Source organism: Chrysemys picta, chromosome 2 (genome assembly GCF_011386835.1).
Source record: "Chrysemys picta bellii isolate R12L10 chromosome 2, ASM1138683v2, whole genome shotgun sequence".
In the NCBI taxonomy this organism is placed as follows: domain Eukaryota; kingdom Metazoa; phylum Chordata; order Testudines; family Emydidae; genus Chrysemys; species Chrysemys picta.
Window position 1 is genome coordinate 270,049,472 of NC_088792.1, and position 26,347 is coordinate 270,075,818.

Below are 26,347 nucleotides of genomic sequence, written 5' to 3' on the forward strand. Positions count from 1 at the left end.
AGTCCTCGATAGCGCCATCTCGGCCTAGCACCGCCGATTGGCCCGGAGCTGCTGGGGCACCGGGCGCGCGGCGCTTGCCAGAGGATGGAGGGAGCCGCTCATTAGCATAAACCCCGCCCCTCCTCCTTGTACCAATGCTGCTTGGCTGCGAGCCGTGAAGTCCGTAGCCTAGGCAGCGGCGGCGCCCGGGGGAGAGGGCGAGGGCGAGGGCGAGGGCGAGCGCGAGCGGGAGGCCTGGCTCCATCCTCATCAGCCCGGGCGAGGACCGGCTGAGCCGCGGGGAGAGGGGCTTGACCGGGCTGAGCGGGAGCCGCCACCCAGGGAGGGGCAGGGGAGCCACAGCCCAGCCAGGGTCCATTGCCGGGCGCCCCATGCCAGGGAGCAGCTTATTGGGATCTGCTGGGGGCTTCTGGTGAGGGCGAAGAGAGAACGGCCAGAGGATTTCTAAAGGGCGGCACCAGCATATTTCTTTCGTCTCTGGATTTCGGGGAGGAGCCCGTGTTCAACCTGAGATTTAATAAGATTGGCTAGTTAACGAGAAGGGTCTCCCCCTCTTATAAATCCCCTCTTGTGGCTCCCGCTAGAAGCCTCATGTCAGGCCACCTGTAATAATATGTCGGTCTAATTATTTTTGTGGGGGAGAGCACCTGCTGCTGGAGAAAAGAGACTGTGATCCCCAAAGGAGATATAGTCGCAAAAAAACCCCACCCCAGCAATGACTTTGACCCTCAGGAGCATCAGGCGACAATAGCTGAGGCCAATGTTGTAGTCAGTTTGTCGAATTGAAGTCATTTGAGCTGCTGTAAATCTCTCTCTGGTTATTTTAAGAGGAGATTTGTATTGAATTCATACCACTTTTTGGAGCATCCTTGTCTCTGGGCTGCCATGCCCCAGTAAAGCTGCAGTTGCTACCTTTTGCAGGGCTTTGTGAGAAAGTCTTGCTTCTCTGTTACCACATATATATTTTTAAGAGGATATTTGTATTTTTATGATTTTTATAGCTTGTGCAAAATCCCTTTTTCAGAGAACTTCAATCACAGTACAAGTGTTAAAGGGAACCAACGGCGATAGTTACTTGCTCTCGTCATAATGTGGACTTTTCTGGGCATCGCCTCCTTCATCTATGTGTATAAGAAATGTGGAGACTTGATGACTTATGTCAACAAAGAGGTGCTGCTGACTATGTTGATGTTTTTCTCTCTTGGTTTGCTCCTGTCTTATCGGTATCGTTCTGGGTGGCTAAAACAACAGCAGTGGGGGCAGCAGAAACAGTCCCACTTTGGGATGCTCTGTAGTGCTCTCTCCGCTTTGCCACTCATTGGTTTTTTCTGGGCCAAATCCACCCCTGGATCTCCACAGGCAGAGCAACCCAAATCCAGAAAGGTAAGTTCAGTTCAAACCTGGGAAATAGAATGGAGTCCTTTCACCGTTGTTTTTATATTAGGGCTCCTCTGTCAGTTTGAGGGAAAAGCAGCTAATGAAGGTTGGAGAGGATTTATCTTTGTGGTCCCCACCTAGGGATTTGTTAGATTTTTATTTCCGTTTTGGGTGACAAACTCATAGATGGAGCCTGTTTAATCAAGACACTAGGTTCTTGGGTTTCAAATTAAGTTTAAAGGTAAACCTTGGGCGAAATCTCCGTTATTAAGTTGATTTGCAGTTTCTGTGTTTGTGTAATTTCCAGTAAAGTATTTTTCCCACATAGGAAACATCTTAAATTGTTAGTGCTCTGACATACATCAGCTTTCAGCATCTCTACATTTGAAAGAAAACCATTTATGTGGCAGACTAGAAAATGTTTTTGCAGATACATCTGATGAAATCCAAATAATTCTATAGGTAATAGTAATAGTAATGAAATATCACATATATAGGGCTTTACATCTTCAAAGGCTTTTAGAACATTGGGCAGAATCTCTGAAGCAGACTGCCAGCTTTTCCTTGTCTGCCAGTGGTATGATAGCTGAAAGCTTTAGTTAGTGGAAGGAGCTCAGTAGGAGCTCCACCGTGGTCTCAAGCAGATGTACAGATTCAGTGTATCCTTTGAACTACAATAGTTGGACCCCCTTCCATATGCACTTTGGAGCAGAGCTGACTCTGTCTGATCCCCTGCACTAGAGATCATGACCTCATTGCTGCTGCAGCAGTTCCCCTGGGACTTTCAGCTACTGTATTGTTTCTTATAAAGACTATACCCTGAGCCCCAGTTAATTTATTTTATATTTACTTTCCAGGTTTTATAATCATTTAAAGTAGCTATAAACATGGCACCCTTGTTACCTAACAATCCTGTTTCACTTCTAGGTAGTTGTGCTGATACAATCTAGCTTTTACTACAGTAAGCACTGCAGAGCTAATGGAGCTGTGTCAAAATGAGCTGGATTCCATTCTACTTTGTACGCCATTGACAGTTGTCATTTAAATTCTGACTTTAGAGTGTTTATTGCTGGGAGTGATGTAAAAAGCAGAAAATACTTGCGATTTTGAAAATTGCAGGTACAAACTGCAGCTCTGGTAGTCAAAAAATATTTTGCAGGTTTGCCAAGCGAGTTGTTGACAGAGAATAAATAAGAAACTCTACTATCACATTTGTCATTTTTGTGCAATGTGAGGTATAATTGATTGGTAATTGCCAGGAAGGACTGGAACCTATTAGACCTTTTCATACACCACAGAAATTGATTAACCAGCATATATATAATTTGATGAATGACAGTACTTTGGGTTTCAATTGTAAGCAATATAAATAGTCAAATGATAGCACAGCATACATTTACAGTTACCTAACACTTTTCATGATAAAACTCTGTTTTCAGTTATTTATAACTTTGTCAAATTGTAACTGGGCTGAAATTTTCCATTTTGGGTGCCTGCCTTGGGGTATTTGTTTGGTTTTTTTGAGGGGAGATTTCAGCTAAAATGGTTCTGCCATTCTCAGAACAAGGTTGCGCAGAAATGTATCTTGACCATGTTAAAAGAATTTTTTTCAACTGTTGAAGTTCTAAAGCCTCTGCTTTGCAGCAGGGACTTGAAATGTGGCAGGGAGGTTGCCTTCGTGTCAGGAACGTGCTTTTTGCCATCCCTGTGAAAATTCTCCCAGATCTGACCACGTTTATAATTGGCCTCAGAAAAATCTCTGTCTCCAGACCAGTGCTGTCCTATCATCCATGGCCCTAATATGGCTCAGGACCCACTCCTGCAAACCCTTTATACTGAGCTTAATGCCTACTACCATGAACATGACACTTATTACTGTTGAGTACCCCATTGAATTCCAATGGGACTACTCACATCACTAGGCTCAATAATAATGGTTTGCAGGATTAGGGGAGTTGATATTCAGACCTAGACCTAGAAAAAGTCTAATTTTTAAAGCCAAAAGATAATTCACAATCATTAAATTTTTATATTATATTGTCTATTATTGTTTGTAAAATAAAGAGTATAAATGCTAGATATGTCACTTGCATTTTTGTTGGTTTTAATTTCTACATAGGGTAAAAGAGGGGTAAACTCAAACACTGTGACAGAGACTGCCACAAATACAATATTAGCTCCTCAGTCTGATCCAGAGGTTATCATCGTGGGTTCAGGTGTACTTGGTTCTGCTTTGGCTGCAGTGCTGTCACGAGACGGAAGAAATGTGACAGTAGTAGAGAGGGATCTGAAGGAACCTGACAGGATAGTTGGAGAATTGTTACAACCTGGAGGATATAATGCTCTTAAAGAACTGGGTCTTGAAGGTAAGTAAATCTTTAAAACTCAGATATTTTGTTGCAAAGGTATTTACTTGACAAGGACAAAACCCCCTTGTATCAAAGAAAAGCATGCTTACAAAGAACATTTAAAAATACAACATATTCTGGACATATTTGGATTAAAGCTGCTTGTTCTTATGTTTCCTGTCCACCATTTTGAAAATGTCCCCTTCTGTGTTGTATGCATGTGATCGTTTGCTAAAGAAATAGAATATTCTTGGTGTAGAGGTCAATTTTTACAGACTAATGCGTATTCCTTGTTGTTCTTTATTCTTTCACTAATATATTGGGATTTGTTTTCCAGATTCAGTGGAAGGTCTTGATGCTCACATAGTAAATGGTTACATAATTCATGATCTAGAGAGCAAGTCAGAGGTTGAAATTCCTTATCCAAACTCTGCAGATGGTCTGGTGCAGAGTGGAAGAGCATTTCATCATGGGCGCTTCATCATGGGTCTCCGAAAGGCAGCCATGGCAGAACCCAAGTAAGACAGCTGGCTTAAAATTTTAATCAACATAGTATAACAATTTTAGGTCCTGTTCCTGCATCAGGATCCAATAGCACAGTTCCCTGCGCCTCTGAGATGCTCCAGTCAGTTCAGTGGAACTCTGCCAGGGTGCAAAGGTCTGCACTAGACAATCCTGATGCAGGAACTGAGCGTTAATAATTTTTTTTGCTTCACTATGCACATAACATATTTTTGTAGATGTTTATAAGAGGTATATTAATTACACCATAATCAATTAAAAGAGCATGTAACTAAGCAACTGTGTATTGGTCTTTGGGACATAATTTGGTCTTGGATTTATGGGAACACCAGTGTTCCCCAAATACGTGCCACAGAATTAAAAAATGTGGTCCAACTGGCAGTCTGTGAGGCGGATCTTGCCCCACCGATTGATTCTGATTCAATGGAGAAACAGGCTTGTAATGCATAATGTATACTTCAATAAATTGGGTCAAAATGAGCCCTGCAACAAATGGTAGTAACTTGAATGGAGTTGCACTTGTGTACACCAGTGCTGATCTGGGCTATTTGCCAAAAACAGCCATGCTCTATCAGTGAATAATGCACAGAACTACCTGATTGATCAGAGAAGCAAGTGGTAGAGCTGACTCATTTCATGATCAGGAATTGTAAATACATGGAGTTATTCAGGAATAGCCACTGTGCTTTAAATTCACACCCCGCCTTAATCTTCATTGTCTTTCAAGTATAGACAGACCCTAAGCATGTTGATCTTCCTGCTGATATGATTCATGATGCTGGAAAAGAAACTTGCCTTAGCAAGAATGAGGATAATCATGATCCTCTTTTCTCTACTCCTCCACCTTTTCCAATACTATATATACAAGTAAAATTGTTGGAAAAGAGCGATGAACACCTCCAGTAGTTTTGGTATTCTAGAGTCTTGAAGGCAACCCCTTCTTCCCTAAAAACATTTGTAACAAACTTCTTTATATGATCACTGCCTTTATGTAAAAGGGGTGTCAAGAAACCCAAATGTTAAAGGAAAGTAAGGTCTTATTGCTTTATCATGCAACATACCACAATAAGCTATATATTTTTAAAAATAAGTACACAGGTATGGTATGAATCTTTGTTCTTTACTGAAAACCTGTTTGTTTCCATTAAATCTATTAGATTGGCTGAATTAATTATTTCCAAATCATTTTTAAAATATCAACCCTGCAATACTGCTAAGTTTGGTGCAAGCTGAGGTGATCTGCTGCATTTGTGATAATTACGAAAGTTTAAGCTGCCTGGGCATACCTTTAATTTCAATGGGATTTGGGCACCTAACTCTTCTTAAAATCCTTGAAAATTCTGTTATATCTGCTTTACACATTTTTCTAGCAGAAATTTAGAAAAGCCAGTATTTGTAACGAGTTCATTTCTTCCTTTCTTGGTTCATTTTGAATATGTTCCACCTCTCCATGTACCAGGGAAGAGGAAGTTGAATATTTAATTATAGTTGGGAGATTTCAAACATTTGTAATTTTGAGTGCCATGGAGTCTTACTTTTTCTCTCAGAATTCTTAAAAAATGTGTCCTGGGAAGTCAAAGGTTAGTGTCACTAGCAATAACTATTTATTTGCAGATGAATAAAAGTAAAATTACACACAGGGTAAAGGGGTGGTCCTTTATCAGTATTATTACTGTTTATTTGTTTAGTTCTAACAATATGCTTAGTGCTTCATTAGACTCAAAGATAGACACTCCCTGTCCTGAAGAGTTTAACCTAATAGACAAGTCTGTAATTGAATCTGTCTAGGTGGATCCTTGCACCCATATGAAATCCCTCTGACAATCCAGTTGTTGGCAGTTCATTTGAGGAGCTCCTTTTACTGTCATAAGGACTTACTTTAGTAGGTTTATGAACAACAGAGGAGACCAAGTCATGCAAATATGTATTAATTTTGGTAATGTACACACCTTTTATAAAACTAAAAGAATATTTGCAAGATATATTGTTAAAGAAAATGGTATTGAAAATCTTTTTCTAGGAAATAAAATTTATTTTAGTAATTTTATTAAAAGAGATGAAAGAATTAAAAAAAAGAAAAGCCAGACTTTTTTTTAATCTTCCTAATCTGAAACTCTAGCACCATGAAAATGTGGTGTTTTTTCCCCTTCTTCCCCCATACTTATAAGGAGCATACAGTTGTGTGTGAGATAATGGAGAAGGAAAGCCATGTGGTAACATAGCGACCTGGTCTACACAAGCATTCAAATTGAAATTGAGCGATTATGTAAAATGAACATAATCAAAACCTACTAAAATCTCTCTTTAAAGAGAGAGAATATTGATTAAGTCCAGGCTGCGGTAGTTGCACATTTGGCTGAGTGTTCTTGGTCAGCAGTCTGTCGCTGTCATGGATCCATTGAGGGGTAACTGGCTCACATTTTGCTTTACAAAGATTGTGAAGAGCACAGTAAGTTGGGAGAGAAGAGACAACATAATTAAAAATGGGGGATATTTGGCTTTTGTTGGTGTTCTCAGAATGCACGATAGCTAGTCAGTCATGGACAACCACGACAGCTGTTGCCCTAGACCCTAGCTCACCTCTGCAGTCAGGACATCATCTGGATGGTCTGGTTAGGTCCCTCTCCTTCACTGGTCTTTCTCAGGCTGAGGAGAGCTGGATGGGCCATCTCATCTCTTGCGGGTGCCATGCAGTGTAGGTGGTTTCAGGATATGGCGAAAAACCAAGAGAAGGAAAATTAGTGGGGATCAGAAAGAGACACGAGGGAGGGGAAGACAGAGCAAGATCTCAAAGGTATCAGGCTGGGGTCCTACCTGGTGCAGCAGTGATGGTCAGGTGTTTCTACTGGTGTGTCAAGGTCTGCGTTTCACTATAAAAATCCTTCTGCTGCAGCCACGGTAGTGGCAATAGTCATCCTTCCTCCCCCATCTCTTTTTGTAGGGCCCCAAAAACAGATGATGGATGGAATAGCTCAACCCCCATCATTATTTTGTCCACCAGGTAGGCCTAATTTCTGGTCCTACATTCCTCTTTTTTGCCACACATGATCTTAACACAGCCCTTGGGTGGTATCAGGATCTCTTTGTTTAAATTAATTCAGTCTTTCTGTCTCCGCCTTACATCTTTTCTTAAACAATTTTATATAATGGGTCACTGTGGCAATTCATGAACCTTTACTCATTTTTCACTAGTTAGGCCTACTTTAGTGGTTAGCCTATTAGGCCCCAATTATTCCAACAGTGAAACAATCACAACCCCTAGCTGACTTAGCTATGCCTGAAAACACTCTAATGTAGATGCAACTATACCAACAGAGCAGTGCACCTGTTGGCTTAGCTAATGTCATAGTGTGGCTATGCTGTCAATAGAACTCCTTATGGCAGCTTACACCGCGTACACTAGGGGGTTCTGCCTGCATGGCTATAGAGGCCAAGGCTCTGTAGTGTAGACCAGGGGTTCTCAACCTTTTTCTTTTCAAGTCTCTCCCTCCCACCCCCCCACCCCCCATGCTATAAAAACTCCACAGCCCACCTGTGTCACAATAACTGGTTTTCTGGATATAAAAACCAGGACCGGCATTAGGGGGTACCAGCAGGACAGTTGGCTGGGGCCTCATGCCGTAGGGGCCCCTGCAAAGCTACATTGCTCAGGCTTTGGCTTCAGCCTCAGGTGGTGGGACACAGGGCCTGGGCTTCAACTCCACGCGGCAGCCCTGCTTGGCGACCCTCCTGAAACCTGCTCTCGGCTCCCCAGGGGGCTTGGACCCCTGATTGAGAACCACTGGTGTAGGCAAGCCCACAGACCCCAGTCTTGTAAAGGCTTCCATGTGTATTTTAAGTGATAGACTATGAAGTCAATGGGACTAATCACAGTGTATAAAGTTAAACCTATGTGGATGTCTTCGCAGGATCAGGACCATAGCGTTCAGTGACACTTGGTCTTGGCCATTGATTTCGAGAAAATAGGAACCATTTAATACTGTGTCTGAAACTAGGCAGAACAATTTTATATGTGTAAATGAATGATTTTTATATGCAGTAATGGGATCATGAACAACTTGCATTCTCTATGTCATAAGTCAGTTTGAAACTATGGCCCTAAATATCCTTTTATTTTTTCCTGTACTTTTAAAAGTTCTGGTTTATTTCAGCACAAAATTCATTGAAGGGACTGTGTTACAACTGCTCGAGGAAGATGACTGTGTGGTGGGTGTTCAGTACAAGGATAAAGAAACTGGAGATATTAAGGTGAGACAACAGATTTCATTGTTCTTTGTGTTTAATTATTCTATTGTATGGTCACAGATACAGCATTTAAGAAGATTTGGATATCTCAGAACATTAAAAAAAATGTGCATCAAGCATTGGAAAAATAAAGGGAGGTTTTGTGGCCATGTGGATAGAGGGCTGGACTGGGTCATGGTTTCAATTTCTGGTTCTGCCACCGGCCTGCTGGGTGATCTTGGCCAAGTCACTTCACTCCCTGTGCATCTATGTCCCGATCTGTAAAGTGGGAATATATGGTGATTTGTAAAGCATTTTGATCTATCATTGAAAAGTGCTATATACAGGCTAGCTATTTTTATTCTTTTAAACAAGGAAGTAGTGACTTCCATATACGGCAGGTTTCAGAGTAGCAGCCGTGTTAGTCTGTATCCGCAAAAAGAACAAAGAACAGGAGTACTTGTGGCACCTTAGAGACTAACAAATTTATTAGAGCATAAGCTTTCGTGGACTACAGCCCATTTCTTCGGATGCATATAGAATGGAACATATATTGAGGAGATATATATACACACATACAGAGAGCATGATTGAATAAGGACTGGGAATGGCTGAGCCATTACAAACATTGAATCTATCTCCCCTTGTAAGTATTCTCACACTTTTTATCAAACTGTCTGTACTGGGCTATCTTGATTATCACTTCAAAAGTTTTTTTTCTCTTACTTAATTGGCCTCTCAGAGTTGGTAAGACAACTCCCACCTGTTTATGCTCTCTGTATATGTGTGTATATATATCTCCTCAATATATGTTCCATTCTATATGCATCCGAAGAAGTGGGCTGTAGTCCACGAAAGCTTATGCTCTAATAAATTTGTTAGTCTCTAAGGTGCCACAAGTACTCCTGTTCTTTGTTCTTTTTGCATATACAGCAGTACAAGATAGTACAGTACATTACATTAAGAAATTTGTACAGTCTCTTTATTGGGGGGGGGCGGGAGGGAACAGTTTCGGTCACTTTCTAGTGCTGAAGATTTTCTTTTTCTTCAAATACAATCCATTTAACATTCCTGAAGTTTCAATTTCAGAAAATCATTGATGTATTTTCAGACTGTGTATTGTACATTTTATTATGGGATTTTTGTGCTTTACAACTTTTTAAGTTTTGCTGTAGAGGGTTTTAAATGTGTTCCACTGGACTGGGAGTCACTCCTTATCCCCCTCTATGCTTAGAGAGGTGAATATTTAACTTTTAAGTGTTTTAGTATCTGTGGGTGGAAAGTGTTATATACCTATGTTGTTTATTTATTAGTAGTCCAAACGCCCCCCATCTACCCTCCCTCACACACATTCTGTTAGGAGGCAGGATGTTCCCCATAGAGAAAAGGCTACAGGAGTCACCACTAAATCTGGTGGATATCAGGAGACTATGGCTGTCTGCATGGAAGTCCTGTCAGTCTCTGCATAGTTTCTGGCTTCCCATGTAAAACCTTTCTGCTCCTTGGGAGCAGGCTTTACTGTACCTGCCCGAGCTTTTGTCTGCGACGGCCCACAGTAATTTTCAGAGGTCACAAAAAAGGTAAAGCTCCAATCCATGTCTCTTCTTTGGACTAATATCCAGGGGTCCAGATAGTGGGTGATGTGCATCTTTCTGGCCCACCCATTTCTCCCTCTGGCCTGCCCACTCTTCTCTCTCCAGCGTGAACCATCTCCGGGTGGGGAGATGATGCTACAAAGGTAGCTGAGTCCCACTTCTCTGTGGGAGGGGGGAGACTGGAACCTAGAGGGGATCCTCCATGCACAGATCTAGGGGGTATGTGCTGGTTCATTATTCATAGTAAAAGAAGACATTCCTATGCAATAATAAAATATCGAATAGTATTAGCCTGGTTATTGGTCTACTTTTATAGACCACTAAACCTTTGAAATGGATTCGTCTGAGGGTTCGCTCTCAAAGTAAAGCGTATTCAAGCTGTGAGGTAGGCAACCTGAAGTCTGGTGGTGAAGGAAGCTCCGTGCTCTTTCTTCCACCACTTGTTAGTTTAATAGCTTTTTAATATGTAAAAATGGACCTTCATTGTCTTTGCCTGAATATCAGGTGGTCAGAAATTCAAAACCACATTCCTTTATACTTCGTTTACCAACTCTCCCTGACATGCCTAGCTTGAACACATTTTAATTATCATTCCAGCAGATGTCCATAACTCTTAATACACATTGTGTACATACAACACCCAAGAATATTAATGATCAGTGAGTTTTCAAATGTACCTCACAGGACATATTTTTACAGTAATGTATAGGGTCTGAATACAGGGATGCTTAGTATCACAGTCACTCTTCCATGATTATTTTAACCTCAAAACCAGTAAGTGATTGAAAAATATAGGGCTTGGGGTGGTTTGTTGATATTAAATAATGTGGTATCCTAAAGCAAGTAGGAGATTCTACGTAACTCATTTTGATAGATTGCCAGTGATTTGGTCAGTAATTCCAGAATTAAATAAAAGTGGTGGTGGTGTGTTATCTGGAAATTACGTTCTCATCTTATTTTTTGTTCCTTTAAAAGAAAAAGGAACTGAGGGATCTCAGCAGAAATCTTTTATTTATTTATCGGTGTGTTACTGTTGTAAAAGATGTTCCATTTTTGTTTTGCTTATTTATTTATATATAGACTTTCAGATTCTTCAATAAAAAATAAATTAAAAGTCGAGAAGCATTTTCTTCTATAAGCTCCTCTTCTTCTTAAATTGCTCATAATGTCTCAAAGTTCTTAAGGGGTGGAGCTCTTCCATACTTTCTCCAATTCCAAGAGTGATTTATTGTGTTTTTTCCCTTTAAAATTGAGATAAATTAATTCAGCTATTTATATCTTAATATCAGATCTAAAATTATATAGGATCGACATATGATTAACAAGATAAAGATAAAAAGGATAAAGTGAGATAAATATCACATTTTTATGTTGCAGGAATTACATGCACCTCTGACTGTTGTTGCTGATGGACTTTTCTCCAAGTTTAGGAAAAAATTGGTTTCCAACAAAGTTTCTGTTTCATCCCATTTTGTTGGCTGCATTTTGAAAGTAAGGACCTTGTATGTATAGTACAGAAAGACTGATGCCTAGTAGCTGATGTATATTTTTCTCTCCAAATTCAACCATATCTCCCAGTAGCTGTAATGAGAGTTATGTGTATGACATGAGAATTTATCCTTATGCTTTATTATTTTTTGTTATTCAGTAAGTACTGACAGCAGTCTCTTAAATTATATTATTAAATGGCCTCCAAAGCATCTATTGGAAGAACAACATGCTTTTAAATATTTTAACAGGAGTTTATTAACTTTTTTCATTTTGGCTTTGGGAATTATTGGACCATAGTAAGAATAGTGACATTAAAAATTGGATTGTGTGTTTTTACTCTTAAATTACTGGATTTGTCTACATGAAAAATTTAGTTCACGGCAACCTAAGTGTGAATCTCTAGCTCTAGCTTGCTGCACATTAACTGGCCATGTGGACCGCGCTACTGTGCACTAAGAGTTCTGCAGTGCGCTTTGATGCACTCTCATTTTAAATGTACTGCAGAACTTTTAGTGCACAGTTGCAGGGTCCACATGGCCAGTTAGTGTGTGGCAAGCTAGTGTGCTGTCGATTCACACCTTGGGTTACCATGCATTAACTTTCTGTATAGACAATCACACTGATGTGTACCTAGACTTAACACCATTTCTTATCTGGGGATATTATAGGTGTAATGTCAAATATAATACGATGTACAAATTCATACCAGCCTAAATTTTCAAAGTTCTCAAAACATTAACCCTATTGAAATCAATGATAAATATTTAATTGAGTTCAGTGAAAGAAAGATTGGGCCCATAGTCCATACTGAGGACTAGTGCCCTTACTTGGTTTGGGGGGGAAAAAAAACACCACTGGTTTTTATTTAACAATACTAAAATCACTTAAAATGTACTACTGATTATAACCCTGATTCAGCAAGGTACATAAGAACATACTTAACTTTAAAATATAATTAGTCCCATTGACTACTCACATGCTTTAACGTTAAATACATATTTAAGTGCTTTGCTGAATTGGTGCCCATATGGAGTAGAAAGCGAAATTACACCTATGAGCATTTCATCTCCTCATCTCTTTTGTTCATTTAAACAAAATCCTAAATTGGCCTCTTTACACATAAGAATTAATGAAGGATTTAATGAAGTGTGTAGCTTAATATACAAATTAAAATGTATTGTAATAAAATATTCAGAATGTGCAAAGAAGTCAAATTATCATTGTTTTTGGAACCTTAGCACTTTCATTGCCCAACATGCAATCTTAATGTTAAATTAATGTGACTTATTTTGCATTTAATACACTTTAAAGGATGTCAGGAAATGATTCAGCAAAAGAGCAACTTTTGACCTTTTTACTAATCAGTTTTTTCCTTCCTTTTTTTAAAAAGGACTCGCCACAGTTTAAAGCCAATCATGCTGAACTTGTTTTAGCTAATCCTAGTCCAGTCCTTATCTACCAGATTTCTTCAAATGAGACTCGAGTACTTGTTGATATTCGAGGGGAAATGCCAAAAAACATCAAAGAATACATGACTGAGAAAATTTATCCACAACTACCTGGTAAGACTATGAAGATTTGTGTATGTACTCTTTAGAATTATAATGTATTATCCCACAGGGTCTGGGGCACGGGTGTGGGGGGAGGGTTTGGGTTGGTTTTGGCTTTGTTTTCAATTTGTTACTGAATTGTCCATTTGGAAAGTCAGACATCTGATGGTAGACATCTGATGGTATCAAGTTTTCAAATTAATTCCAGTTCTGCAGCTTCTGAAGAATTAATGTGCAAACTTGATACCATCAGATTAGGCCTGAATAAAGACTGGTAGTGGTTGGGTCATTACAAAACCTAATCTTAATTTCCCCAATTCTAATTTCTCTCTACAGTTACTCACACCTTCTTGTCAACTGTCTGTAATGTGCCACTCTCCTACCACTTCAAAAGTTATTTTTCCTCCCTTGGTTAATTGGTTTCCCATTAGACTGACCTCACACTTGTTAAAGCAACCCCCATCCTTTCATGTATTTATACCTGCTCCTGTATTTTTCACTTCATGCATCCGATGAAGTGGGTTCTAGCCCATGAAAGCTTATGCCCAAATAAATTTGTTAGTCTCTAAGGTGCCACAAGGACTCCTCGTTGTTTTTGCTGATACAGACTAATATGGCTACAACTCTTAAATAGGATTGGTCCTAGGACTGACCCTTGTGGAACACCACTAGTAACCCCTCTCCATTCTGAAAATTTACCATTTATTCCTACCCTTTGTTCCCTGTCTTTTTTTTTTAAAGAGTTCTCAATCCATGAAAGGATCTTCCCTCTTATCCCATGACAACTTAATTTACGTAAGAGCCTTTGGTGAGGGACCTTGTCAAGGCTTTCTGGAAATCTAAGTACACTATGTCCACTGGATCCCCCTTGTCCACATATTTTGACCCCTTCAAAGAACTCTAATAGATTAGTAAGACATGATTTCCGTTTACAGAAACCAGGTTGACTTTTGCCCAACAATTTATGTTCTTCTAGGTGTCTGACAATTTTATTCTTTACTATTGTTTCAACTAATTTGCCCAGTACTGATGTTAGACTTACTGGTCTGTAATTGCCAGGATCATCTCTAGAGCCCTTTTTAAATATTGGCGTTACATTAGCTATCTTCCAGTCATTGGGTACAGAAGCTGATTTTAAAGGACAGGTTACAAACCATAGTTAATAGTTCCGCAATTTCACATTTGAGTTCTTTCAGAACTCTTGGGTGAATGCCATCTGGTCCCCGTGACTTGTTAAGCTTATCAAATAATTCCAAAACCTCCTCTAATGACACTTCAGTCTGTGACAATTCCTCAGATTTGTCACCTACAAAGGACGGCTCAGGTTTGGGAATCTCCCTAACATCCTCAGCTGTGAAGACTGAAGCAAAGAATTCATTTAGTTTCTCCACAATGTCGTCATCGTCTTTAAGTGCTCCTTTTGTATCTTGATCATCCAGAGGCCCCACTGGTTGTTTAGTCAGCTTCCTGCTTCTGATGTACTTAAAAAACATTTTATTTCCTTTTACGTTTTTGGTGAAATTGCAGGACTACTAACTGTAGTCTGTAACCTATCATTTAAATCAGCTTCTGTACCAAATGACTGGAGGATAGCTAATGTGACACCAATTTTTAAAAAGGACTTCAGAGGTGACCCCGGCAATTACAGGCAGGTAAGCCTGACTTCAGTACCGGGCAAACTGGTTGAAAGTACAGTAAAGAACAAAATTGTCAGACACAGAGATGAACATAATTTCTTGGGTAAGAGTCAACATGTTTTTTTGTAAAGGGAAATCATGCCTCAACAATCTACTAGAATTCTTTGAGGGGGTTAACAAGCATGTGGACAAGAGGGATCCAGTGGATATAGTGTATTTAGATTTTTAGAGAGCCTTTGAAAAGGTCTCTCACCAAAAGCTCTTAAGCAAAGTAAGCAGTTCTGGAATAAGAGGGAAGGTTCTCTCATGGATTGGTAACTGGTTAAAAGATAGGAAACAAAGGGTAGGAATAAATGGTCAGTTTTCAAAATGGAGAGAGGTAAATAGTGGTGTCCCCCAAGGGTCTGTACTGGGACCAGTCCTATTCAACATATTCATAAATGATCTGGAAAAAGGGGTAAACAGTGCGGTGGCAAAATGTGCAGATGATACAAAACTACTCAAGATAGTGAAGTCCCAGGCAGACTGTGAAAAGCTACAAAAGGATCTCTCAAAACTGAGTGACTGGGCAACAAAATGGCAGATAAAATTCAATGTTGATCAATGCAAAGTAGTGCACATTGGAAAACATAATCCCAACTATACATCTAAAAGGATGGGGGCTAAATTAGCTGTTACCACTCAAGAAAGAGATCTTGGAGTCATTGTGGATAATTCTCTGAAAACATCCACTCAATGTGCAGTGGCAGTCAAAAAAGCAAACAGAATGTTGGGAATCATTAAGAAAGGGATAGATAATAAGACAGAAAATATCATATTGCTTCTATATAAATCCATGGTATGCCCACATCTTAAATACTGTATGCAGATGTGGTTGCCCCATCTCAAAAAAGATATATTGTAGTTGGAAAAGGTTCAGAAAAGGACAACAAAAATGATTAGGGATATGGAGCAGCTGCTGTATGAGGAGAGATTAATAAGACTGGGACTTTTCAGCTTGGAAAAGAGATGACTAATGGGGGGATATGATAGAGGTCTATAAAATCATGACAGGTGTGGAGAAAGTAAATAAGGAAGTGTTATTTACTCCTTCTCATAACACAAGATCTAGGGGTCACCAAATGAAATTAATAGGCAGCAGATTTAAAACAAACAAAAGGAAGTATTTTTTCCACACAACGCACAGTCAACTTTTGGAACTCTTTGCCAGAGGATGTTGTGAAGGCCAAGACTATAACAGGGTCCAAAAAGAACTAGATAAATTCATGGAGGATAGGTCCATCAGTGGCTATTAACCAGGATGGGAGGGATGGTGTCCCTAGCCTCTGTTTGCCAGAAGCTGGGAATGGGCGACAGGGGATGGATCACTTGATGATTACCTGTTCTGTACATTTTCTCTGGGGCACCTGGCATTGCCCACTGTCAGAAGACAGGATACTGGGCTAGATGGACCTTTGGTCTGACCCAGTATGGCCGTTCTTATGTTCTTACGTTCAATGTGGAATTGAAATGTATTAAGGGTGCAGATTTAAGTGGTTTTCTCATTTAAATAGTTGGGGAAATCCTAAAATATGCAGAAATGGACCACATATATCTAGTATCAGAGGGGTAACCGTGTTAGACTGGATCTGTAAAAAGCAACAGAGTCCTGTTGCACCTTTAAGACTAACAGATGTATTGGAGCATAAGCTTTCGTGGGTGAATGCATGCATCCAACGAAGTGGGCATTCACCCACGAAAACGTATGCTCCAATACATCTGTTAGTCTTAAAGGTGCTACAGGACTCTCTGTCACATATATCTAGAGACAGATTAGGCTGCTGCTGGGGAAGGTAGAGCAGGAATAATTTTATCAGTCTCCCTTTTTTTATCTGATTTGAAAACTATTTTGAGTGACCACATTGAAGGAGGCAACTCACCGTGCCCTTTCTTTGCCTGTCCTAGAGTTGCACTGATGTTTTGCCATGGTACCTGTTCTAGGTCCTGATCCTGCATTACCAAAGTTATTGTGAGTTTTGCCACTGATTTTTAATGGGAACGTGGTAAGGTCATTTGAAAACAACAGCTAAATGTGCAAGTTTAGTGTGCTCATTCTGATTAAAATGCCAGAATTATTGTTTGTTCTTTTCAATTTTCCTCCCCTCTGCAAACTAAGTGTCTGATGCTGCAAGCATTATATGTGAGGAGCTCCAATTTACGTTCACACTTGGGTACGGATCCTCCGACGTGCCGAGCATCCTGTACTCCCAATAAAAGTCAGCTGCAATTGAGGGCACTCAGCATATCGCAGGATTGAGCCATTGTAGAGTTTGCAGCATTGAACCCTCATTTTATGTTACTGATAGATACCATAACATCAAACAGTAGTTTGTTCCGTTTACATATGTAACAGGCAATTCCGAAGGGTTACATCTCTGAGAACTGGTTATGAGTAGTTCTGTGCAAATTATTTGACTTGATTTTCATATATGTAATATAACTAAATAGAGTTTCCTTACTGCAGAGCACCTAAAGGAACCATTCCTAATAGCAGTTCAAAATGATCGTTTGAGGACCATGCCAGCAAGCTTCCTACCTCCATCACCTGTTAACAAACAAGGTAGAGTAAGAACAAAAATATTTAAAAGTATAGGATTAATGACCATTAAACAAATTTAGAAATATTTTTGTGTGTTGTCAGTGCTACTGTCCCTGTCAAGTTTGTTTTATCTTTTGTGAAAATGGTACTTTAAAAAAACATTCCTGTGGTGTGTGTTTGGCGCCTATAAACAGCATATTGTTAGTGACCCTAGAATTAAGGTTGTTGGTTGGTCCATTTTAAACCCTTATTTTAAAACATGCATTTTTTTTTTTAAAGTCTGTTTCCGGCTGATAGTTTTTCATGCTTGTTATCTGTCAAAAGTGGCTTATTTTTTAAAGGAAAGTATAAAGAAATTTTTATAACCTCTTCTTGAGCTGTGTTTAAAAACAAAACATTTCCAAGCTTTAAGTTGTTCAGATGCATTTTACACTGTGATTTTAAGCTGCTGTGTGGAATTTATGTAGTTTTCAAGCTGCAATGCTTTCTTTGCTAAGGCTTAGCAAATTTGATAGAGAAAGAAAAGTTTTGATTTCTAAAATGGAATACTTGGCACGTGTTCTATGCCATTATTTTTTTTTCTCCCATCTAGGCGTTCTTCTTTTGGGAGATGCATATAATATGAGGCACCCTCTGACAGGTGGAGGAATGAGTGTTGTTTTGAATGATATTAAAATATGGAGAAGCTTGCTCCAGGATATTCCAGATCTTTATGAGGATTTTGCTATTCTTCAGGTGAGACATTATTTTGACGTTAGAATTATAATTGTGCTTTTTGGGTAGGGTTGGCAACGTATTTCAAAAATAAGGGACTGTTTTCTTAGCATATCTGCCCCACCTCTTCTCCTAATGTTGCAAATTGCTCTGCCCCACCTCTTCTCCTAATGTTGCTGTCGTTAATAATAATAATAATTAATAAATAAGCAGTACTCACCCACATTCTCCTGAGGTATTTCTTGCTGCTTTTGTTGTACAGACATGAAGAAATAAAGGATGGCCCTTCTAATAAGGGACTGTTGGCAACCCTATTTCCGGGACATGCCTAGGCTTGTGTTTATGCAATTTCTGTCAGTTACTTAATATTTCTTCCAACTTGGAGGTAGGGCAGTTAGTAGTTCTTGGCCCACCTAGTCAAAGCTGTTTTTACATGCTATTGTGAATCATTAAACTGCTGTGGATGGCGGGAGGGGTAAAATGGGGCCCAACTGGGGCCATCCCTCCCTCCCTGTCTAGATTCAGAACCATGCAGGGCAGACACTCCCTCCCCCATCCACTCTGAGGAAATTGAGACCCAGGTGGTGCCTCTGTTCCCCGCTCTTGCTTCTTGCTATGTGGGATTTGGGTGGGAGTGGGGAAGAAACTGCAGAGAGGAACCAGCCAGAGACTCTAGCTGGTAGGAGTAGTTGCAGAAGAAGCCAAATCAAGGACCTTTTGAACACTTAGAGAAGTTTCTAAAATTTTGACTGGACTTTTTCTGCCCTGTGGTAATTGGCTGTTTGCTCCATCCCTTCCCTTTCCCCTTCCTCAGTCTCTTCACCTCAGCAATGCTCTGTACCTGCTCCTCTTATGGTTTTCCTTTGCCCTTCACCCTTCTTCCTTCAGCATCTCCTCTCCCTTCATTTTTTCCATTTTTAGCTTCTCCCCTCCTAACCAAACCCACCGCAAAACAATTGGGGCACTAACTTGAAGTTTGCCGCCATCACATTGTTCACTCTGCTTATGTGAAAAGCAACAAAGATTCCTGTGGCACCTTAAAGACTAACAGATGTATTGGAGCATAAGCTTTCGTGGGTGAATGCCCACTTAATCAGACGCATGTGTTGTATCCCATTTCTCCATCCTGTTTTTGTCTTGTCTATTTAGATTGCAAGCTCCTTGGGGGCAGGGATTGTCTGTGTTTGTACAGTGCCTTGCACAATTGAGCCTCATTTGGGATTGGTCTTTAGGCACTGCTGTAATAAACATGATTAATAATTCGTTTTGCCAGCATCCTTTATTTGCCACTTTATGCTGTGATCCAGTCAGATCTCACAAGCTAAGGGCTTGTGTATATGGTGGGGTAATGAGCTCCACAGGAGTAAAGCACACTAAGGTGTTGCACATTAATTGGTCTCTGTAGACCCTATTGGTGCACACTAAAGGTCCCCAAGTGTGCTTTAACATAGTACTGTTTCAGGCAGCAGTATGGTTAACCACACCAGCAGAATCTACACAGACCTATTTGTGTGCTTTAACAATCACACCCCTGTAGAAGGTCTTACCCCACATGTAAGGGGTATATTTTTCAAAGTGTTCATGGGTGTATTTTTTCAAAAGTGACAGGTACTTCAGAGCTTAAATCCCATTGATTTTCAAAGTCGCCAGTTACCAAGGTGCTTTTGAAACTTTTACCCTACATCTCTAAATACGCTCTTCAGTATCAGTTGAATGTGATATTCTTCTTCACTTGTTCCTAAACTACTGTTATGCACAATATTGTTTTCAGTTCAGAAAAATGTACACAAATTGGGTCCAGAAAGAGTAAAAGAGTACCTTTAGAGGAAAGAATCAAAAAATGATGGTGGGCATAGTTCTACTATTTTGAAAGAGTCTACCATTTTAAGCTATACATTCCCTATCTATATAAAGACTAATCCAAAGCCTATTGAAGTCAATTGAAAGACTCCATTGATTTCAGTGGGCTCTGAAATAGGTTTATAAGAGGGAAATTATATTAAAAATAGTAGACTCATTCAAAACAGTACAAAATTTTTAGAGTGGCCAATTAAACAATGTTTAGTTTGGCAAATCAATGTGTAAAAGAGGGAAGAATAAGAGTTTACAAATATTTGGAGGGTGTAAATACCCAAGATGGAGAGCAATTATTTAGATGGAAAAAGGGGGTATCACTGGGAGGAATGGATGAATATCTTAAAAAAACGTGTGTATACTATACGATATAGTCTTCCAAGGAAATAATGACAGCCCCATTAGTTAGAACAGGGGTAGGCAACCTTTCAGAAGTGGTGTGCCGAGTCTTCATTTATTCACTTTAATTTAAGGTTTCGCATGCCGGTAATACATGTAACGTTTTTTAGAAGGTCTCTATAAGTCTGGGGGTGTGTGGAGGTGCAGGGCAGAAGGCTGGGTGTTGGGGGGAGGTCAGGGCAGAGGGCTGGGGGTGTTTGGGGGTGCAGGGCAGAAAGCTGGGTGTTGGGGGGAGGTCAGGGCAGAGGGCTGGGGGTGTGTGGAGGTGCAGGGCAGAAGGCTGGGTGTTGGGGGGAGGTCAGGGCAGAGGGCTGGGGGTGTGTGGAGGTGCAGGGGAGAAGGCTGGGGTGCTCGGCTTGTGGGGGTGCTCCCAGCCCCCTGCCCTGAGCGGCTCATGGCAGGGGGCTGGAAGGGATATGCCCTGTTCCACCCCCTTCCCCCAGGCTCTGTCCCTACCTCTCTCTGCCTGCTCTACGGAGCAGTGAGCACGCTGCCGCTCGGCTCGGCTCTGCTCCGCTCCTTCTGCCCCTCCCCCTCGTAAGGGCCATCGTGGGCAGAGAGAGGGAGGAGGAGGGGGCAGAGGGGCCGGAGTGCACCAACCTGTGGGAAGAAGCAGGGAAGGAGGGAAACTTGGCTGCCGCAGGACCAAGCTTCTGCCTCCTGCCCCCGCAGGGGAGAGCAATGGGAGTGGGGGCTGAGAGGGGCGGGGGGTCGGGACACCCCCCCCACCGCTCTCCCCTGCCGGGGCAGGAGGCAGAAGCTTGGTCCTGTGGCAGCCAAGCTTCCCTCCTCCCCTGCTTCTTCCCCCAGCGTGGCGCTTTCCGGCCCCTCTGCTGCTCCTCCTTCTCCTCCTCCTCCTCCTCTCACTGGGCAGGCAGCGTGCCACTCAAAATCGGCACGCGTGCCGTGTTTGGCATGGGTGCCGTAGGTTGCCGACCCCTGAGTTAGAACATTCTTCCTGTTTCTTCTCTATTTTTAAGAGATACCATAAGGGCTGGCAGGGGGATGGTCTTTATGATGTAACAGGTCTCTTCCATATCAAAGTTCCATGATTTTATTATCCTAATGGCTACAGAAGAATGGGGGAAGAGGAGATCTAATTGGCTTTTAAACAGGCTGATGTCAATATTATAGTTGAGACAGATTTTGATCTTTAAATAGAAAAAGTGTACAAAATCTGTAGGAAGATAATACAGCAGCACCAGTATAACTTTGAAAAGGAAGTCATTCCTATACCTTTTTAGAAGGAAAAGAGTATTTTCTTGTGCCCTGATATAAAGATTTTTTTTTTTTTACCTTTACAGGCAAAAAAGACATTTTACTGGTCAAGAAAAAAGTCTCATTCTTTTGTAGTGAATGTTCTTGCTCAGGCCCTTTATGAACTGTTTGCTGCCAAAGATGGTAAGTACATTTAAGAGACCTTTTGTAATTAATTGCAACTTATTAAATAAGTACACTCTCTGTGTGTTTTCATGCATGAGCATGTATTGCATACTTGTCAGTGTTAGACTATGCCTCCAAAACTGTGAGTAGTGCTGGTATCACATGTGAGCTGACATTTTGCTGATAATATCTCAGCAAACAGCCCAGGGACAATTGGTATAAGGAATTCCATTTAAAAAAACATATTTGTGGTGCCTGAATGTAGTACTCACAGACTAGTAAGTGTTTTGTAAGATTATTCTTATGAGGCCCCATCCAAAGCCCATTGAAATCAATGGAATGACTCCCATTAACTTCAGTGGACTTTGGATCAAAGCTTTATTTGGTTTTAGGTGATTTTAGTAGTTACTGAAGATATTTTAAATTCCTTTTCTAGATTCCTTGCATCAGCTAAGGCAAGCATGTTTCCATTACTTCAAACTTGGGGGAGAGTGTGTCTCGGGTCCAGTTGGATTGCTATCTGTGTAAGTTATATAAAATATCAAAACACCTACTGTACTGTATCAGGAACTAGCATATACCATAGTTAATGGATTGCGGTCCACTAATGCAGACCCTTGACCCTTGAGTCGGCAACTGCATGGGCAGAAGGGTCCACACTAGCGAACCTCCTTAGGATTGGTCCTTATTTTGTTTTATGCCTTTCATATAAAGTGTGTCCCAAAATGCTGAACAGTTAGAAGATTCCACTGAAACAGTTTGGAGAGGAAGTAAGATATGTGGGCACGAGAGTTTCAGTGAGACAAAGAGGTTCAGGATGGCTGAAGACTTGATGATAGCTGACACAATTCATTCACCAAGAGCTGAGTTTATGTAAAGCTACAGAAGATGCCAGTTCTAGATGAGTGGAGGGAACAGGGATGGGAGCAGAGAGAGGCAAGTTCTTTGAAGAAGGTTGGTGTGAGTCTGGATGGTTTTTAAAAATGGGACAGTTTTGAACTGTACCCTGAAATGGATAAAACAATAGACCGTGCTTCTTTGAGCATGTGAGAAAGAGGGCTGCTGCATTCCTCACTCAGTGGAGTCAAGAGAACTGGACCTATGGAGGCTATCGAGAAGGGAGTTGAAATAATCCAGATGGGAAGTGATAAAGGCAGGGATGAGGACTGCAGCAGAAATGGAGCTGAGGCAATGGTGTATCAGGGTAATGATGTAGGAGGAATTACTTAGCACACAGCAGCTCCAAGTTATGCCAAATTCTTCCACTGTAGACAGCGGGGCTGGGATTGTTTAGATCAAACAGATGTTAGTAGTGTGCTCACAAAAATCTATTAAATTAATATGTAAGACTGAAAATTCTATAGCGCTTCAAATTTCTCTTTATTAATGTGTTTTCTCTTCTGTCTGTACAGCTTATCTCCTAAACCAATGGTACTGATTGGCCACTTCTTTGCTGTTGCGCTATATGCTGTTTATTTTTGCTTTAAATCAGAGTCCTGGGTCATGAAGCCACGCGCATTTTTCAGTAGCGGTGCTGTACTTTACCGGGCTTGCTCTGTAATATTTCCACTCATTTGCTCTGAAATGAAGTATATAGTCTATTAAATATTAGAGGGAAATGAATGGAGGAAGAATATGTGAAACTCACCAAGCCTTTACAGTCTTTTGGACAGGTACTGTTCAACACTGTATGATGTTCACCTCTGTTTAAAGTGCAACCCCCTGTTCAGGATTTGGCTTAATTTTATTCTTGTGGGTATATGTACATATGTAAATATATGTTCCTTTACCATGTAAATTTAAAAATGACTTAACTGTTTACAAGGACCATAATTAACTGTTAACATATGGTAGAAAAGTGCCATTTCTGGCAGAGGACAATTTCCTTACTTTATCCATTGCATAGAATGCACCAATAATGTTGATGATGTTAATAAAATGAAGAGTGAACAGTTTAAGTCATTTGCTGCTGCATCCTTCAATGTTTCCATGAATTGTTTGTTTTCTTTATTACTGTGAAATATTGTAAGAAAATTTTCATTTATTTCATTAAAAGTCTTTGCCTCTATTTTATTTCAGTTGCAATTCAAATAGCAATCTGCTGACACTTAAAAGGACACTGTCAAGGGGTTTTGGGTTAAAAAATGACCATATATTTAAACTTCATTACTGTTGCAAATGTCATCCTCTATTAAGTAGCTAATTTAAAAAATCATTCTCCTCACCAGAATTACTTTATACAAGAGGTTCCAGATCAGAATTTGTTTAACAACTCTGTATTTCATTCAAGCTACCTTCTTCCAGTTCCACAGTCTCACTTTATTTAAAAGACTTACCTTTCATTTTGCTTGTGCAACAGAAGTTAACAGATACCAACCATTTAACAGAAGTATAGCCACAAGTTGTACACACCAAAAAAAATTCAGTCGGGAGCTATTCCAAGTGGATATTAAAAATAGTAGTAAAGATTATTTAAAAACTCATGAAAAAGACTTCAAAAGTGTCCTTTTTAATGCTTGGTTTTTGTTTTTCCTCTACAAGATATTGCATGTGACCAAAAAAATTTAATGCCTTTTACTGACAATATTCCTCTCAATGTTACCTTTAATAATGTCCTTTCCTCTTCTGTGTATTTTTGTTTTGTCCCTACCTTTCCTTTGATTGTATTATGTAATACTGGATGGCTCTTTCCTTTTGGCTCACCCAAAACCCCTTATATCCCCACAGCCAACAGGATGGAAAGTAATGACAGATCACTTTTTTTTTTCCTCTACAGTTTACAAAACTTTGAGTATGTATCTTTAAAAAAATGATAGCTTACATAGCTGTATATAAACATAATCAACTTTTCTGTTGGACTGTGAAAAATATTTATGTAGAGACTTTTAATACTTTACTTGATAAATATTTCAAATGACCTTTTTTCCAGTGAAAACAGAAATATGTATATTTTTCTAACCAATATCACTCTTCATACCCTATTGAAATTAAACATTGCTACTTTAATTACTGATAACTTTACTCAAAGGGAAAACAGTAATATTTTCAAATACCATTATATATAAACATTAAACAATGCCACTTTAAGGGTATTCAAAGTTTGCAGCATTTATATTTAAAGTGTTTTCATAATTTGTGGAGTCTAATTTTTGAAATGTTATGGATTAGTTTAATGTATTAATGTATGTTTGATTGCAAATAATATTTAAATATAAGTCTCCTGTAAACCAGGGGTTAAAGAGCCTGAGCCAAATATCCACCCCCAGCTAACTAACTTAAATAAAGTTATGATACTTATTGTTCAGTTGTAGATTTGTCACTTTCTCTGGGTAATGAATGTTGTAAGGCCCTGATTTAGCAGGCACCACTAACATGCTTAAAGTTACACATGTGTTTAAGTACCTTTCTGAGTCTGGGTCTAAGGACGGATACTGAAGGACAAATACTACTTATTAGAGTTTGTAATAGGGGAACAGTAAATCCTGTGTGTGCTTGTGTTGAAGAGCAACTTGCAAATGTAACTTGATTAAATGGACATATAATTTGTCTACAGAACAAGATACAAAACATTTCTCAACAAACATGATGAGGTGTTGAACTGGGATCTTTTTAAAATACATAACAGTGACATAGACTCCAGTGTGCTACTAAAACTACAAGCACCACATAGCATCCCGCTGCCACCTGAAAGTAAAAGCTGAACTTATTTGCATGGTTATATTAAATAATAATATATAGAGCTATACCTATCTCATCGAGCTGGAAGGGACCCTGAAAGGTCATTGAGTCCAGCCCCCTGCCTTCACTAGCAGGACCAATTTTGCCCCAGATCCCTAAGTGGCCCCCTTAAGGATTGAACTCATAACCCTGTATTTAGCAGGCCAATGCGCAAACCACTGAGCTATTCCTCTCCCTAAAATAAAGAGTTCAGCAAATTCAGGCTAAACAATGTAGTTGCTACAGTAAAGATTCGAATAAATAAAAGGTTTTGAGTTAGATCATCAAATACTAGAACTATCCTATGAGAAAAGTGGAAGAGGTCTTATCTAGATTTCAAAATGCAAGAGTGATTTCAGTTTTGCATGCAATTTTGACTTGATACAGAAAGGGCATAACTCTGCACTTTCAGCTCCCCTTTTTGAAGCTACGTGTTGGATTTAAGCAGTCACTCATGGCTTAACTTTTCTCCCATTGAAGTAAATGGAAGTTTTACTACAAGGATGAGCTCCACCCACACTCAAACCCGTGCACAGGAAACTCCCCTTTAAGCATGGTATCCCCCATCAAGGGGCACCAGGGACCCATACTGCCCTACCCCTCCTTCTCCTGAGCACTTTGGAAAATCCAACTTGTTGGGTGAAATCCTGGCCCCATTGAAGGCAATATGAGTTTTGCCATTGTCTCCAACAGGATCAGGATTTTTCAACCTGTAGGTTTAACCAAAATCCTTTCAGAATTGCCAAAGCACCTGAGGGGTATCAGGCTGAAACTCATACCAGCATCTTTCTCTCGGGCCTGAGGATTTTAAATCACATCAGGATCTTCTGAGGCAAATGGCTTCAATCTTGGGCATTCAGGCTGAGTTTGTGCAGGAAAATACACACAAGTTGAACATTCTGCAGTCCTTGGCCCCAGGAAAGGTAGCTCTCCCTATAAATAAAGTACTATTGGAACC

General features: G+C 40.1%; 1 protein-coding gene across 2 annotated transcripts; it reads left to right on the plus strand.

Moving 5' to 3' along the window:
* SQLE (squalene epoxidase) lies at nucleotides 1–24,976 on the plus strand. Of its 2 annotated transcripts, XM_065586117.1 has the most exons (12): nucleotides 171–1,383; nucleotides 3,497–3,743; nucleotides 4,063–4,243; nucleotides 7,189–7,248; nucleotides 8,399–8,495; nucleotides 11,444–11,557; nucleotides 12,948–13,119; nucleotides 17,248–17,343; nucleotides 17,915–18,057; nucleotides 21,594–21,690; nucleotides 22,109–22,196; nucleotides 23,085–24,976. In XM_065586117.1, the coding sequence occupies exons 1-12, from the start codon at nucleotides 1,090–1,092 to the stop codon at nucleotides 23,275–23,277; spliced, it is 1,782 nt and encodes a 593-aa protein (XP_065442189.1). In that variant the 5' UTR covers nucleotides 171–1,089; the 3' UTR covers nucleotides 23,278–24,976. The 2 variants fall into 2 exon arrangements, with proteins under 2 accessions (XP_005288858.2, XP_065442189.1); XM_005288801.5 differs by lacking the exon at nucleotides 7,189–7,248 and having other exon boundaries at nucleotides 1–1,383.
* The last annotated feature ends 1,371 nt before the right edge of the window (nucleotides 24,977–26,347 follow it).

Excerpts from the sequence above, each read along its gene's own strand:
- SQLE (XM_065586117.1), top strand. The coding sequence starts at position 1,090 with ATGTGGACTTTTCTGGGCATCGCCTCCTTCATCTATGTGTATAAGAAA. Across the intron at positions 8,496-11,443 it reads AAGAAACTGGAGATATTAAG|GAATTACATGCACCTCTGAC; the intron begins GTGAGACAACAG and ends TTTATGTTGCAG. Across the intron at positions 17,344-17,914 it reads ATCACCTGTTAACAAACAAG|GCGTTCTTCTTTTGGGAGAT; the intron begins GTAGAGTAAGAA and ends TCTCCCATCTAG.